Source organism: Chenopodium album, chromosome 21 (genome assembly GCF_948465745.1).
Source record: "Chenopodium album chromosome 21, dcCheAlbu1.1, whole genome shotgun sequence".
Classification (NCBI taxonomy): domain Eukaryota; kingdom Viridiplantae; phylum Streptophyta; class Magnoliopsida; order Caryophyllales; family Amaranthaceae; genus Chenopodium; species Chenopodium album.
The window spans coordinates 15579436-15595911 of record NC_137854.1 but is presented as its reverse complement, the minus strand read 5'-3'; the positions used below and the strand labels follow the sequence as shown (position 1 = coordinate 15595911).

Sequence of the window (16476 nt, the reverse complement as noted above, 5' to 3'; positions counted from 1 at the left end):
TACTCAACTCTCTATCCCGTAAGTGTGCCATGCTCATTGTTCTATACCTAGCCTTGGACATGGGTAATTCGAATAAAACCAACAAGTATAAAAACTTGAATACTCCCAATAACTAGAAAACACCTTGAACCAGACCACATACGGGTCAATTCCCACTGTAGGGGACCATAGAAAAATAAATAATAAAGATTGTACCTCATTCTTAACTCATGATCATTATCTCATTACCAACATGCCAAGGACTAAGGTCTATAACGCCGAGCCTCAAACCCATAACAAAATAAATAATTCTCAACCTTTTGATCTCATACATTGATCAAATAACCATTCACAAATTAATACATAGTATCTCAATAATGGCACGAGTACCCAAATTACACGACAATTCGATTCATAAATATCTCAACTCTTCCAGGGCTAATACTAGTACCCAAAATTAATTAATTCTCAACCCAAAATAATACTCTACATTTATAAACCTAAACCTCGATAAAACAATACTCCATATAACAACAACATTAAAAACCCTAACATATTTATACGATTCATCATATACGTACAACAATAATAACAAGACATTAAATCTGATCAAATCATGAAATTGTATACATTAATCATACATATAAATTAAAGCACATGAACAACTAATCATTCAATAATAATATAAGGTAATAATTATACAAACAATTAATCCAATAATTAAACATGTTTGCATCCATAATTCCATACAAACATAATCAATTCACCAAAACATGTCTCATAAACATAAGCACATGAATTAATTAAATGTATAACCAAACAATTTTCATCCAAGTGTTCCCTAATCATGAAACTAAGTTCTTTCCTTTTGGTACCTAAACATGATACTACTTATAACGAAGTAGACATGTACGTACCTCATACAAACAATCCTTTGAGCCACTTTTAATCACTTAAAATTCTCCTAGGGAATAATCACTTCCTAGAAAACAACCAACAATTAATATTACTATCCCAAGTAATTTCCAACAATATAATATGATGAAAAACTTATTAAAATAAATAAAACATATATATATGCTTAATTAACTTTAAACATAATTAATTTTATTAATCAAACTCAAGGATAAAATTTTAAAAATAAAAAACTTCGTTAAAAATGAAAAACTGCCCGAAAATCATATTTAGAGGCAGAATTTGGCCACGAGAGGGTGGTGCTCACTACCAAAGGTAGTGAGTCTTTCTTAAAACATCGTTTCCACATGGAAAACACTACCTTCTTGTCAAAATCGGATGAGTTCAGAACCTGATCGGGATTAAAACGGGATTAATATTAACGAACCGAAATCTAAACATTAAAATACGAATTTACGTGTTCAAAATAATCTGGAAACTAATTAGTAGTATAATCACCAAAATTTCAAAACATCATTACTATAAAAGCCCTAAATCAATTGTTCATAAAAACCCTAAAATCATGATTTTCAATAATTAAAAACCCTAGGTTATTAAATTTACAAAATCTGAAAATTATAACATTTATAAAATCTGAAATTATAAAGTTGAATCATCAAAATACAATTTGATACCAATTAAATTGATTCAAACAATAAAATCAAAACCCATAAATAATTATAATTACACAAATTAATAAAACAAAAGAGAAAGGAAATAAAACTAACCTTTTGTGTGGGGAAATTTTGGGGATGTATGGGGTATTTATAGGAGAGAGAGTGGTGTAGGGTTAGTTTTAAGATTGGGCCTCATAAAATTAATTGGCCAATTAAGAAAAGAAAGTGGGTTTGGTTTGTTTGCTGGATATAAATTAGTGAAGAAAGGTTCATAAAAAGTTCTTTGTAATAAAATCGTTCATCAAACCCAAAAATAATTTGAAACTTTTGAAATTAAATCCGAAAAAAATACAAATAAATATTATGAATAAAATATAATTTCATTAATAATATATTTAAAAATACGGGGGATTACATGGTATTTCCGCTGCGTAGTACCTATAAACTCCTACATGGATTTCATGGGACCGTTCGTTTCTTCATGTGGGAACCTATACATCTTGGTGGCGGTTGATTATGTGACGAAATGGATGGAAGCTATACCCTCTCCTACCAATGATCACAAGGTAGTGCTCAAGCTCCTCAAGAAGATCATTTTTCCTAGATTTGGGGTGCCAAGTGTTTTGGGTGTTTTTGTCCCTTGGGAGAGTTACAACTCAAAGACTGGTCCTGCTGGCTCTGTACCTGCAAAATCAACGGAGACACCGGTTGGGTGGTGCTCCATCTCCAACGCTCAAGTTAGTAACTTGGAGAAGGATAAAAAGTGCGGAATTTAAGGTGGGGATCTGCTTGGATTCCAAGCTCAGGAGTTCTCTGATGAGAGAGAAAATGGATGTAATAAATGATTGTGAATTTATGAATGACCCCAAATTGGGGGAATAACTCCCTATTTATAGGGTCATTGGGAAAATTGTCCTTCCCTAGGTGTCCGCAAGTAAAGGATGCGAGTAAAAAGACATACTAAAAAATGTTGTAAAATGTTTTCAATTAAAGTGTTGCATTTTAAAAAAAAATAAAAATAAAAACAAAGTATATTTTAAGACTTACTTGTAAGTTCCAGGTTTAATCAATATTTTGACCCATTGATTATTGCTAGAAGGAATGGAATTAAGGGCATCTGTAATGGTGGTAAAATTTGCAACACCCGATTGTGAAACGGTGATAGTACGATAAGCTATTGTAGACGCATTTTGGCAGTCTATAGCTCCAGACAATAAGAAACAAACATTTTGGAAACTAAAACACAATACAATAGTAGCAATACAAGTTTCATACTTGAAGGAAGAAGAATGAATGAGTTTTAGTAAGATAAGCAACCGATATGTATTAACTAATTTTCACAAATAGTATTTGAGAATGATGGAGATTATGGCAATAATTAGAATTAGAAACATATCAAACTCTATTATTTTTCATGAATATGAATTTGTACTAAATCAAGCATGATCCTTTTTATTCAACCAACTCTGTCCTCTAATATTCTATATGTCTAAAGAAATACTTCTTTCTATCTATATTCCACTGATAATGATTTTGTTGTATTTGGTATGTTTAAATTGTTGATGTTCTTAATGGATACTTCATATCAAATGGTTAAGAGCGTAAAACTTACTTTATATAAATTGTTTAAGCACTTCTTAATTAATTTCTTACCCTTAGATTACCAAAACTCACATTTTAATATCTATTGCATGAAAAACAAACAATGAAATAAGAACCAGTAGTTTTTAATAATATTCTTTGATCGGAAGTGTAGTAGTTGGCTTCAAAGGTCCCTTAAAAAAACTTACTACTTTCAAATCTAATACTTTAAAATGTAAAAAAAAAAAAAAAAAAAAAAAAAAAAAAAAAAAAAAAAAAAACATTTATTCTATTGGTATCTCATATTATCTCTTTATTGAATCAGATTGGGAGTTGTAAAAATTTCATATCATATCATTGCAGGTTAATTGTATCTAGAATAATAAGATTCAATTAGATGGTATAATTGTTTTGGAATCAATTAAGAAAATCTTATGGACAATCATTTTCAATCTTTTATTACTACTAGATTAAGGGTATGTTCTCTTCAACTTATTTCAGTTCAGTTCAGTTCAACTCCATAAGTTTAGTTCAGTTCAATTCTTATCTTAATTTCCTTTTCTCATAAAATATTCAGTTAATTAAGTTCAGCTCCAATAAGTTCAGTACAGTTCAACTCATTTCAGTCAATCAGAACGGGCCCTAAGTATGCAATCAAGTGAGCAATCAATGACTCTAACTAACTACTGTATTATATATACTAGAAGCAAACTCATGTAGTTTTACACATATTATCTTCTAGACAAAAATTTTCCCTCCATTTTTTCTATTTTCTTTTTGGGGTAAAATCTTAATGAAATTTATTTTATAATAATCTTAACTTTTTTTTATTTTATTTTTATTTTTTTTATACAATCTGGCAATCATATTTTTTTTTCCATATACAAATAATACAATGAAGTATGAACTAGGATATTTTTACATATCTGTGTTAAATCATGAACATAGCTAAGGTGATTTATTACAGTAATTTTATTATATATCCAAGATTACTATGATATTATCATTCAGAAAAAGTTTCTTGTAACATATACATGTTCTCTCTCTCTCCCTTTTTTTTTTTTTTTTTTTTTTTTTTTAACGAGAAGACAAAAGATTTCATTAATGAAAGATAGCCAAACGACACTTACAAAAAATTCCTAGGAAATCTAAAATTCCAATACAAGTACAAATCACCTTAGACGAGTTACGTCGCAGATTCGATCAACGATCGCCTTAATAAAAAACTTCATCTGAAGCAATACAATCTGTGAGTTAGCACTGATTCGGCTTGAGATCCACGGATGAACAGTTGTTTAGGTGAAGAAAATCATATGGCCTTCTAGATACTTTCGGAGACGATGAAACCCTAAATCTTCAATTTTTAGCACACGAACAAACAAAAAAAATAATCCTAATTGAATAAACCTCATCATAAAGATGAGATCGATTATTGAAAGCAAATAAAAAGTTTTTTGGGAGTTACCATCGGTAAAACCACCGGTGGAAGCCCTTACAAAAATTTACAATTGAGATCAGAAGAAAAGAGATGGAAGAGAAGAGAAAAAAGGAGAAGAGTGAAAGAAAACCTTCAAAAAAGCAGAAAAAATCTAGCAATGGAGGCTAGAAAAACCCTCCCAAGGGAAAACCTTAGAGGGAACCAAAAAATCCTCCCAAGGAGAAAACCTAGAACATATACATGTTCTCTTTGTACAAAATTTGGTAAAATACATAACGTATAATCATATTTAATAATAGCATATGAAATTGTTAGGAAATAGATGATGATCGATTAATTTAGGTTATGTGTTTGATATATCCATAGGGTAAGGGATATTATTTTCTTATTAGCTTTCATGGAGGATAAACAAAGAGAGATAACAAAGGAGATACAACATTCTCCATGTAACAAAATCTCTCAATGGAGTTACATATTGACTTGAATTGACTAGGCTATTTAATTAATATTTAGCACTTCTAATTGTCCACCCAACGACTCCTTATATAACAGAAGAAAACCCAAAATTATTCCCCAAGGAATATCATTAGTAGCCGTCATAAGCACACCCAAAATTAGGAAACAAAACACGTTTGGCTGATCTTGATGAAGCATGGGTGTGCTGATTTTAGGCATGTACGTGTTGCTGGGTGCGCGTCAATTCTAGTTTCGACAGTCTTTAGTAAAACGATCTTAACTTTCTCGTTTCTCATCGAAATTGGGCATATGACCTTTCGTTGGAAACCTCTTGAAACAAGCTATAACCTCCAACTTGAATCACCTCAAGAATCAAGATCACTTTTGGATTGAGAGATATGTGCGTTTGAAGTTGACTCTTTACCATTGGAATAGATTTCAAGTCATATTTAACAGAAATTAAATTTTAAAATTTTTTCTCCAAAAAACCCATATGAAATGATTAAATTGTCCTACATTAACCCTAAATTGGGTAATACAATTCAATTCCCCTAAATCCGCCTAAAACCCTAAATTCATTTTTTTTTATATGAACCCTAATTTAAAGATTTAATTGAGAAATTAAATCAACTACAATGCGAAATTAAAGACAATCTACCTATAATTGTGATACACTGTTACGCCATTAAATTCCCTTGTCGTCTCTACCGCAATCGATTTAAATTATACAAATTAAACCCCACTAACTAGAGATTGTTGCCAGAAAATCACAAGTGGTAATGCTACTTAAATTTTTTGTATTTTTGTAGTAGTTTTTTTTTTCTTAAAAATGGTTGTTTAACTTGCAGCTAAACTTAAAAACCTCTAAACAAAATCAAACTCCCAATTAATTGAAAATCCCTCTCTCTCTCTCTCTCTCTCCCCCCCAAAAAAACCCAACCGTCTTCTCAAATTCGCTCTGGCCATGAGGCTCGCCGGCGGGTGTGAGGCTCACCGCCCATGCCATTATGTTGGCGAGCTTCCGATCTACCTCCTTGAGGTGTCTTTTTCTTTTTTCGCTTTGGTTTTTTGTCCGGTCGACCTAGCTTTTTGCGCCGCTTCCCCTTTCCGGCCGCCGCTATTCCTCACCGGCCTTGTTGCTGGCTTGCCACCGCTCTTATTCCCCGCTTCCCAGCCGTGTCTCTGCTCCACCGCCTTAGCCGTCGTCGTTGCGACGTTTTGCAGGAGAACGGGAGGGAGAGTTATCTCCCTCTGAGTCCCTCGCATAGGGCCGTTCTCAGTCTGGTGTTTCCAGCCGTCGTTATCGCGTTTCAGGGTTGTGTGGGGTTTGGGCTTCTCGGGCGAGTTCCTGCGGGTCGGGCTTTCTTGTACGGTGGTTTGTGGGTTGGGTTGGTGAACCTCGGTGCTTGGATGGTGGTTCTAGGATTGGCTGCGGGGTCTTTTGCTAGGGTTTCGTTTGTAGTTCTCGTTTATAATTTTCTGTCTGTTTCTTATTTTAGTAGTTATGTGTGTTGTTCTTTAGGGTTTGTTATTTTTTCTTTTTGTGTGGTGCGTTTGTGTGCTATGGGGTGTGCAAATCGGTGTGCCGATCTTCTGGTGCATGATTTGAACCGGGCTTTTTGGCTTTGGGGCTTTGGTTTGATCTTCTGTTGGTTTGTGCTAAAGGGTTATGCTTCCAAGCTGGGGTCCGTGTTTGAATCAGAGATTGTATTGTCAATGGTGAAGTGTATGGTACCAAGTTTGATTTCTGGTCGAGGAGTAGGGGATTCTGAGTCAATGAAGGTTCACGTCAGAAACTACAACATATTGCCAAACCCTCTTGCAAGAGGCTGCATAGGACAACGTTATATGAGCCAAGGGTATTTAAGAAAGTCATTTTGCGCGTGCAATTGTAGTTTCCTTTATTTCGAACTTGTAATTGGTTCTTTTGTCTCTATATTGTTCGATTACGATTTCTTATGTAAGTGCCGTATGGCTTTTTATTAATGAATTTTATCTCCCCCTTCAAAAAAAAAAACTTGCAGCTAGGGCTTGTTTGGCATCATTTTTAGTTTTCAGTTTTCTGTTTTTTTGAAAACTAAAAACCAAAAACAGGAAACAAGAAAAAGGTATTTTCACTTTTCTGTTGTTAGTTTTAAAAATTATCATGATTTTAATAAGTCTAAATAATTTTTGATTCGTTATGTGACATATATAATATACTTTTAAAAACCAAAAAACAGAAAATCACAGCGATGCCAAACAAACCCTAACTTTCCAAAAAAAAAAAAAAATTTGTAGCTAAACTTAACTCAAAAAAGTGGTTTTGAAAACGTGAAAAATCAAGCAAAAGAAGCAAGTATGCGTGATCTCCACTCTCCTCCATTAAAATCCAACAGCTGTTCAAAACGTGAAACCAGTGCACATATCGAAATTCCAAACGACTTTGAATTTCCAAATTAAATCGAATCAAATCAAACTCTATTATCTCGTCAAACCCTAACCTAACTTCGATTTTTCCTCCTTCTTCATCATCAGATCAAATTCAAATCTTTCTAAATCAATTCAATTTCTTGATTTCTTCCCCCTTTTTCATTCAATTCAATTGTTCGCAAAATTCCACTCTCAGCACAGTTTCCAAATCCCTTGAATCATCAATCGGCGTAAAATTTCATCAAAATTGACGGCAAATGCGAAGCAGATCCAGCAAAATCCTCATCAATTTCAAGCTTAATCATCGCAAATCACTGAAAATCAACGGAATTTCATCTAGGGTTTCAATCAGTTTCTGACATATGATAAAACTACGAACTGCAAAATCGCCATTGTTATGGGAGCAGCAGAGAGGAAGAAGTGGTTATTCGCACTATTCTCTGCTTTGTTAGTCTCTCTCCTCCTCTTTCTCACTGCAATTTCTGGGCTCAACGCTTCATACGCCTTCACTTCTTGGAGTAACAAGCCAACCGCAATCCTCAACCGTGGACCGCAATTCCCGCCATCATTCGCTTACTATATCTACGGCGGAGCCGGCGATAAGGAGCAAATTCTACGACTATTGCTTGCTGTGTACCACCCCCGGAATTGGTATTTGTTGCATCTGTCTGCGGAGGCATCGGCGGAGGAGAGAGAATGGCTGGTTGCTGCTGTGAGGTCGGTGCCGGCGATTCAGGCTTTCGAGAATGTGGAAGTTATTGGGAAGCCTATATGGTTGACATACATGGGAGCTACTAATATCGCGGCTACGCTTCGAGCTGCTGCTGTGTTGTTGAAGCTGGATGATGGGTGGGATTGGTTTATAACTTTGAGTGCTTCTGATTATCCATTGCTTACTCAGGATGGTATGTGATTTATTGGTAATTATCTATTTATGGGAATATTTGGCCACTTGATCAATATTGTTGTTATTTCCTTTTGTGGGTTTATCTGAGGAAGGTATCTTGAAGGATATTTACTGTTTCTGTCTTGCTGATGTTGCCCAATTTTGTTCTTTGTTGGCTTGTTTGTGTACAATTAGTTGTATGTTTATGTGGAAAAACAGAACAGTTTGTACCAAATTGTGAATTGGTGTACTCTTAGATAGTTGAATTAGTCTTTTTTGGCGACTTTAGGTGATTTGATCTCAATATGGGCTGGCTGATAATTATAGTTAGATTAGTTGCTTATCGGTGAGAGCTAGACCTCAAGTCAGCTAGATGTCAGTTGGGGAACATTATGTTTACTGATTTGCTTAAAGGTTACTAAACTTGCTTATGTGTGGTGGTTCCGGGAGGTTTTAGTGAATGACTTTCTGAATTAGATCAAGAAATTTAAAACATTGTTACCACTAGTGTTGTTATCTTGTTCCATATATTAAAAGCAGAGACTCATGTCGTGTCCGTTTTATTTTTGCCTGATGAGATTTATTAAACAGCTCTTTTAGTCACAAATTTTTCCATAGAAACAATTGGAAAATTTGTGTGTTGATCCTTGTTGGGTATGAATCATATGCAGGGATGATCAAGATTGGATTTTTACTGTAATGTTTTTCAGTAATTGTGGGTCATGGCTAATAAAGTCAGCTGTATATGCTCTCTCAATGCTGTGTTTTACATGGTTGTAAATACAGAACTATTCATGACAAACTAATATGATTATAGAGAACTAGTTTTACAGGGAGCGTAAATTATATTTGGTCACTTGTTATTGCTTTTGACATTCTAGTTGATTATTCCTAATTGAATTCTTCTTATTTGCACTTGAATGTGAGCATGAACCTTTGAACCTTTATTGACATTTAGAAGATTTATTATGTTCGAATTTTAGGAGGTTTAAGTTTGGTTTGGAGTACCACTGAAAAACTTCTGCTAGGACACTAACCTTAGACTCCCTTGTCGGTGGTAGCTGGATATTGTATTCCTCCCCTATTCCGGCTGATTATTTGTATTCCTTTTTGAAAAAGTGAGCTCAGATGATGGTGGCTGCACAAGAAAAAAATTTTCAGAAAAAAGTTTGTTTATGAAACAATGCTCCAGGATCTTAGAAAAATTGTAAGTAGTAATATTCAGATGAATATGGTTTCTTCCCGCATTATTTTCTCAGTTTTTTTTCTTTCCGAAATGTAGTTTTGTTCTGGTTCAACCAAGAGGGTTTGTAGGAAAGTAAATATATTCCTCTTTACGTTTGTTTTAAGATACGTGGGTTTTGATCTGTTACCACATCCTCTAAGATGAAAGCTGTGCTTCCCTAGGTTTATTGCCGGATTTGCAACTCTTTGCTTTGGGTGACAAAAAAAATTGAGGTCTTATTTGGATTGAAGAATGTTTCAGCAATGGAAAATATACTTGTGAGTTGTGAAAGATAAAAACCCTTTAGCTTAAAGACAATTCTTGTGGTATGCAAAGACATGTAGATATTCTGAATTTGAATTCCTTCCCATACTTAGTGGATTGAGAATTTTTGCTTGTGCTTTGGAGACCAATATCAATGCTGCTCCCTACTGGTCCATTTCTGTGTAATCGTTTAGGAAGATTTAAACTAAAAATTTCACCTAGATTGCTACTTTTCTTTGCCCTTCATATCTTAGGGAAAGCAGTCTTGTGTTTCTTAGCTCAGAAATGCAGGTGCTTTGTAAATTGTGGTGGTGGAGCCTTGGGGTTGGTTGGAGTGATGAATTGTTGTGGGCCTTGTGGCACTTATTGTTATTTGGGAGAAGGTTATACTTTTTTAATTGTGGGAATTAAGAGGTTTGAAATTCCTTTTGGGGTTTGTATAGTATTTCCCTTTTCCCTTTTGGGCTTCTTGAGCCAAAAAGGCCATGGAGGTATAGCATATTATATTTTTCAATATCCATAAAGCATTGCTAGAAGAAAACTTGTTTGTATGTGTCCCTAATTGTTTTATTTGCAACAAGTATCAACTTATAACCTAGATGTTGAGTTGGCATTGAACTGTGACGAATTAGTAGGTTCAATAGTTATGTTAAGCTTGTCGATAATGTTTCAACCAAATTGTACTGTAAGTTATTTATGTGGATTGATTTCTTCAATGGTTTTCACTTTGCCTGTATTTGGAATAAACCAATTTATATGGAGTTATGGGCAAGTAATAAGAAAACAAGCTGCTGTGCAGCAGCATGCCTATCTTTGTGCTTTCATCCTGAAGTACTGTGTTAATAGATCTTTGCAAGCAGATTTGTAGTTAATGCACTGTTGTACCTTGTGAAGCCATCCCCATCATTTCAAGGGTAAGCTTATACACTTGTCTTGTTGTGAAGATAATGATAATTGGTTGAGGTAGTACCTTGTTTAATCAAATAGCACAATTTAATAGGACATCCCTAATAGCATAATTTTTATAGGACTTCCCTATAGAGAAGAAAAATATAGTTGTTGCAGAGTTGCAGGACATATTAACAGTGTTATTTATTTTTTTTTCCCCTTTTTTTTTGGTTGATGGCAGTTCTTTTCTTAAATTTTTCATTGCCTATTCTAATTAATAGGTAATAGCACAAAATTTAGAATTATCGCACAATTAATCTAATTTGTCTTGGGATTTGAAGCAGTTTTTCGAAATAGAAGTCATGACCAAACTTGCTTATTTCACATGGCATAATGAATGAGCAATTGAGCACATTATAGTTTTAATAATAAAGTTTCGAATATTATGCACAGTAAAATACTTAACTATGCTCTGGGACAGGATTGAGGGCCTTGAGGCTGCAAAATAGTTATGTTGAACTCCTAACTTCTGTTGGAGCATTGTGTTGTGGATCTTTTTGATGGTATGTTATGATTTAGTCACTGTCCCAGAAAAGTTGGTCTGCCTACTGCATAATCAACTAAATTTGAAGAAGATTTATGCCATAGATTACACTTGATCCTTTTATTATCAGTATGTGTTGGTGGTCATGTTCAATAGATATGCCAGCTATGCTTTCTGCTCATTGCCTTCTGAATATTCTGATTATGTGCTTGGATGATGAGTACTTTGAACTAATCATGCTGAAAAAATGCTGTTTTTGTTAATCATGGTGTAGCTATCATTCATATTCATTTTTATGCTGATAAAAGTCTCTGCTTACTTATTTATTTCAGACTTGGCTCATGTATTCTCATCAACTAGGAGAGACCTCAATTTCATTGACCACACCAGTGAGCTCGGCTGGAAAGAGTAGGCAAACCCTTTTCATAAACTTAAGTCATCATTTTTGGTAAATAGATCTGCTTGTATTCACGCAACCTTTTTCAAACATTCCTTTGCAGACAGCAAAGAATTCAGCCTATCATTGTGGACCCTTCAATATATTTAGCTAGAAGAAGTCAGATATTTACTGCAACACAAAAGCGGCCTACACCTGCTGCTTTCAAAGTTTTCACAGGCAACTCTTTTACTATCCTCCATCACTATAAAATTTATAAGCCCACTTGTTATGTTGATCAGTTGATGATATTCATATGCTTTATTGCAGGTTCTCCCTGGGTTATGTTGAGTCGATCCTTTTTGGAGTTTTGTCTCTTTGGTTGGGATAATCTTCCTCGCACCATCTTAATGTACTTTAACAATGCGGTGTTACCTGAAGAAGGCTATTTTCATTCGGTCATATGCAATTCGCCGGAGTTCAGAAACACAACTGTTAACAATGATTTGAGATACATGATATGGGATAGTCCTCCAAAAATGGCGCCCCACTTTCTGAATGTATCTGATTTTGATCAGATGATTCAAAGTGGAGCTGCTTTTGCACGCCGATTCCAAAAGGATGATCCAGTGTTGACGATGATTGACGAGAATATACTTCATCGGAGACATAACAGAGTTGCTCCAGGGTCATGGTGTTCTGGCCGAGATAGTTGGTTTACTGATGCTTGTGCGCAGTGGGGTGATATCAACTCTTTGAAGCCTGGCCTCCAAGCAAAAAGGTTTGCAGATTCTATGACAAACTACATAGATGACCTTAACTCACAGTCTACACAATGCAAATGAAAGCAACTGATAATTTTCTTTTGGAACATGGAGGCTCTGTATTTTTACTTATATCAAAGCATGAGAGACCACAGGTGCACAATAGTCAGCTTACCGATGTGGTTTAGATTCAAATATGGATGGGAGTTTGTACTAATTCCGTATACAAATTGTTCATAGTTTGGTGGAAGTTGGGGGGAGAATGGCCGATCCTTTTTAGGGACTTTTGAGCCTGCATTGTGGCTTGGAGGGGCCAGCATTGATTGTAGAGTAATCTGGTCTCTAAAATAACTAGGAAGTCAATATATTATGCGGCAGTATACATACTGATGATCCTTTTGTATCTTTTTTGTATGATATCGTTGTTGAAATAGGCTTATGGTCGACTCTTCTTGATGGCCCTGTATCAGATTTTTACTATCTCTATGTTTAATTAATTAATTCTTCTGATACAACACTGCATTCTGCTTCATTTTGATATAAGATATTTTCCATTTGTAATTTAGTATTTTTTTTTTTTTTGGATAGTCTATTTGTAATTTAGTACTTCCTCCATTTCTATATGGTTGACGCGTTTGATTTAGGCACATATATTAAGGAGAAGAAAGAGAGTGATAGAAAATGAAAAAGCAAGTGGGGTAGCTTTTAAATGCAAGGTAAAAAAATTTATCCAAAAAGGAAACGTGTCAACTAAAATGAAACTTCCTAAAAAGGAAGGAGGTAGTATTTGATTCATTGGTTGATGCTATTCTTTGCTAATTTTACCTTTTGTGATTGTATTGGATTAATAAGGGGCAGTGACGCTGCAACTTGGAAATGCCCTCTGCTTTCTTAGATTACCAATGTTTGATGTTTATGCTTACAAACATGTACTCCCATTGTACCAGGTTTGGTGCCATTGGAAATTCGGAATTGACAGTATTTTTTATGAAATCCAAACAGTTTTATTCATGTCCCAAAGTAAATATTTGTGATGCTTCACTTGCACAACCATGTATGAAACCAACCTTGAAATTCGCCAACCACTACGTAGGAGAGAAATTGGTGGCCCTTGAAACAATCAAATAGTATAAGGCTGCCCCTATGTGCTTGCTTGACATACCTTTGAATGTACTACGAGTAAACGAAATTTGATCGTAGAACCCGGGTATACCCCAATGCTGTAGTGCCCGAATGTTTTACGTTATGTAGGTTTGAATGTTAGAAACTCGTGAAATTGCAAATAATAACTCCACTAGAGCTTACAAGTTGGATAAACTATGAACTATGGATTAATAACCCTTCACATAAACCTAAAGAGTATACATGGCTACATGCACTCTTATTAATTTATTATCTCCGAAGCACCCTTATTTAGTCAATAAATACCTAATTTATCTCAATAAGTCAACATTATATCGTATTTAAAAAAATTCATCTTCTACAATTACGCACATATGATTAATTATTTTTGTTATTGTATGTTTATATCGAGTGTATATCCCTACTTATATTGTCGATATATCAGGTTTCGCCATTAAACATCCATCTAGACATCTACAGTAGTAATTAACTAGTGTTGGTTAGGAAGGAAATTATTCAAATTAGGAGATACCAGCATATACTCAACCCAGAATTCATTCATACCCTACATGAAAATCGAAACTCCATTTTCCCTCTCAAAAAACCAAATTTGCAGCCCTATTTTAACACAAATCCAGTTTTTTCTACTAAAATTTTACCAAATTCGCCATAATAATGGCTTTCTCTCGCATCTTCTCTCGCCATTTAACAACATTCTCAAAGCTCATTTCTTCATCAACCCAGTTTCCAATTCTCACTACAACTCCCCTTAAAAACCCAGTTTTTTCATCTGTTTTTGCACCCATTCACCCAATTCTTCTGATAAATGCGAATTCAGAGTTATTTTACTGCTCAATTCATGGGTCTTCAATCAATACCCAAGATACGCCGAATGCGAAAACAGAGGAAGGAATCATTTCAACACAATTAACCCCTCAAATTATCAATGATTCTGAGAAAATTTGCAAATTGTTGTTGAATTTGCCAAAAGATTCTAGCATTGAATCTACATTAGAAAAATGTGGGGTTGAAGAAATGACACCCATTTTAGTTTTAGAGGTTTTGAAGAAGCTAAGTAATGCAGGTGTTCTTGCTTTAGGGTTTTTCAGGTGGGCAGAAAAGCAAAAGGGATTTAAACACACAAATGATTGCTATAATTCATTGATTGATTCATTGGGTAAAGTTAAACAGTTTAATATGATTTGGGTTTTGGTTGAATCTATGAAAAGAAAAGGGATTTTGACAAAATATACATTTAACCTAATTATTAGAAGATATGCTAGGGCAAGAAGGGTTGAATATGCTGTTAATGCGTTTGAGAAGATGGAAAAGTATGGATTGACGATTGATTCGTCGGATTTCAATAAATTTCTTGATACATTGTGTAAATCTAGACAAGTTAAGGATGCACACAAGGTGTTCGATGAAATGAAAAAGAGAAGGTTTACGCCGGATAAGAAATCCTATACAATATTGTTGGAGGGTTGGGGTCAACAGCAGAATTTTCTGAAAATAGATGAAGTTTATAGAGAAATGAAAGAGGAAGGGTTTGAGCTTGATGTTGTGGCTTATGGAATTATTATGAACGCGTATTGCAAAGCAAGGAAAGTGAGTCTAGCAGTGGAGAAGCTTCAAGAGATGGAAGCAAAGGGTATTGAGCCTAGTGGGCATATCTATTGTATTTTGATCAATGGGTTAGGGTCGAGTGGGAGACTCGATGAAGCTTTGGAGTTGTTTGAGATGTCGAAAGCTAATGGTGTTGATCAAGCACCCACTTATAATGCGGTGGTTGGGGCATATTGTTGGTCATTGAGATTTGATGAAGCATTTCGAATGGTTGATGAAATGAGGAGATGTGAAGTTGGTCCAATTTCTAGAACATATGACACAATTATTCATCACTTAGTGAAGGCTGGAAAACACGAGGAGGCATATTCGGTCTTCCTAAAGATGAGCAATGATCAAGGTTGTGATCCCACAACAAGCACATATGATATTATAATGAGAATGTTCTGCGGCAAAGGTGAACTAGATAAGGCAGTGAGTATTTGGAAGGAGATGAAGGCTAAGGGGGTTATTCCGGGAATGCATATGTTTGCTACAATGATTAGCACCTTCCGGAAAGCAAATAAGCTGGAAGACGCGTGCAAGTATTTTGATGAAATTATGGATCTTGGCATTAGGCCTCCTGCTATGGTTTACAGCAAACTCAAACAGGCTCTGCTTGATGAGGAAAAGAAAGACACTGCTAAAAGTTTGACACTGAAGTTTAATGCAATAAGATTCGCTCCTAATCCTTTAAAAAGACAACATAAATGATTACAATTCAATTAGAATTATGAAGAATAAGTTCATCTGCCTCATAGTTCGGGATGCAATCCAAGTCAGCCTTACTCTTTAGCCTAATCAGCGCGTATGCTTTTTTAATTTCCCAGGTCGTAAACCTTATTTCTTGGTGACTTACTGTATCGATCAAGTTTTTTTCCCCTTAAAATAGGATGTTGGGCTAAATGTACTCGTCGATTTTGGTGTCAATTGTCTGTTGCCTAACCACTGTTTGTAAAGACTGATTCGGGTTTTGGTAAATCATAGGATTAACTTTAAACTTTCTGGTTACATGATCCATCTAATGCCTACTAAAACAAAGTCACAATTTTATTACACACCAAAAGTGTTACTTCCTAGTTCTTTATTAGCAGCTTCAGCTAATCATAATAACCGAAATCACTAATACAAATTGCTTATCTAACATGATTCATAATAACTAATAAGAATACTCAGTTGCAAACACCGTGCTTAGTTTTTCTCTGGTCCTTTTCCATGAATGCCCTTGAACCATTCTCTAACTTTAAGCATGCCATACCCATTTCCTTCACAGTTCAAGACCAGTTTTGCAAATCCAGCAATAACTAAGCCTCCAGCAGCAACTTTGCAGTAGCTAAATAACCAGCTTTTCAACAGTATATCAAA

The 16476-nt window shown here is 34.9% G+C and overlaps 2 protein-coding genes across 2 annotated transcripts; both read left to right on the top strand.

Annotated features, from left to right (window-relative positions):
* The first annotated feature begins 7342 nt into the window (after nt 1-7342).
* LOC145602405 (beta-glucuronosyltransferase GlcAT14A-like) lies at nt 7343-12971 on the top strand. Its single transcript, XM_081658597.1, has 4 exons — nt 7343-8342; nt 11577-11652; nt 11745-11860; nt 11951-12971. Exons 1-4 carry the CDS (start codon nt 7835-7837, stop codon nt 12463-12465), a joined length of 1215 nt encoding a protein of 404 aa, XP_081514723.1. The 5' UTR covers nt 7343-7834; the 3' UTR covers nt 12466-12971.
* A 1124-nt stretch (nt 12972-14095) lies between these two features.
* On the top strand, nt 14096-15983 carry LOC145602986 (pentatricopeptide repeat-containing protein At1g77360, mitochondrial-like). Its single transcript, XM_081659120.1, has one exon. The coding sequence runs from the start codon at nt 14182-14184 to the stop codon at nt 15823-15825; it is 1644 nt and encodes a 547-aa protein (XP_081515246.1). The 5' UTR covers nt 14096-14181; the 3' UTR covers nt 15826-15983.
* The last annotated feature ends 493 nt before the right edge of the window (nt 15984-16476 follow it).

What these genes read in the sequence shown, in the direction of transcription:
- LOC145602986 (XM_081659120.1), top strand. Translation starts at nt 14,182, where the DNA reads ATGGCTTTCTCTCGCATCTTCTCTCGCCATTTAACAACATTCTCAAAG.
- LOC145602405 (XM_081658597.1), top strand. Translation starts at nt 7,835, where the DNA reads ATGGGAGCAGCAGAGAGGAAGAAGTGGTTATTCGCACTATTCTCTGCT. An exon ending in AGTGAGCTCGGCTGGAAAGA is followed by an intron (nt 11,653 to 11,744) that starts GTAGGCAAACCC and finishes ATTCCTTTGCAG; the next exon opens with ACAGCAAAGAATTCAGCCTA. An exon ending in TGCTTTCAAAGTTTTCACAG is followed by an intron (nt 11,861 to 11,950) that starts GCAACTCTTTTA and finishes GCTTTATTGCAG; the next exon opens with GTTCTCCCTGGGTTATGTTG.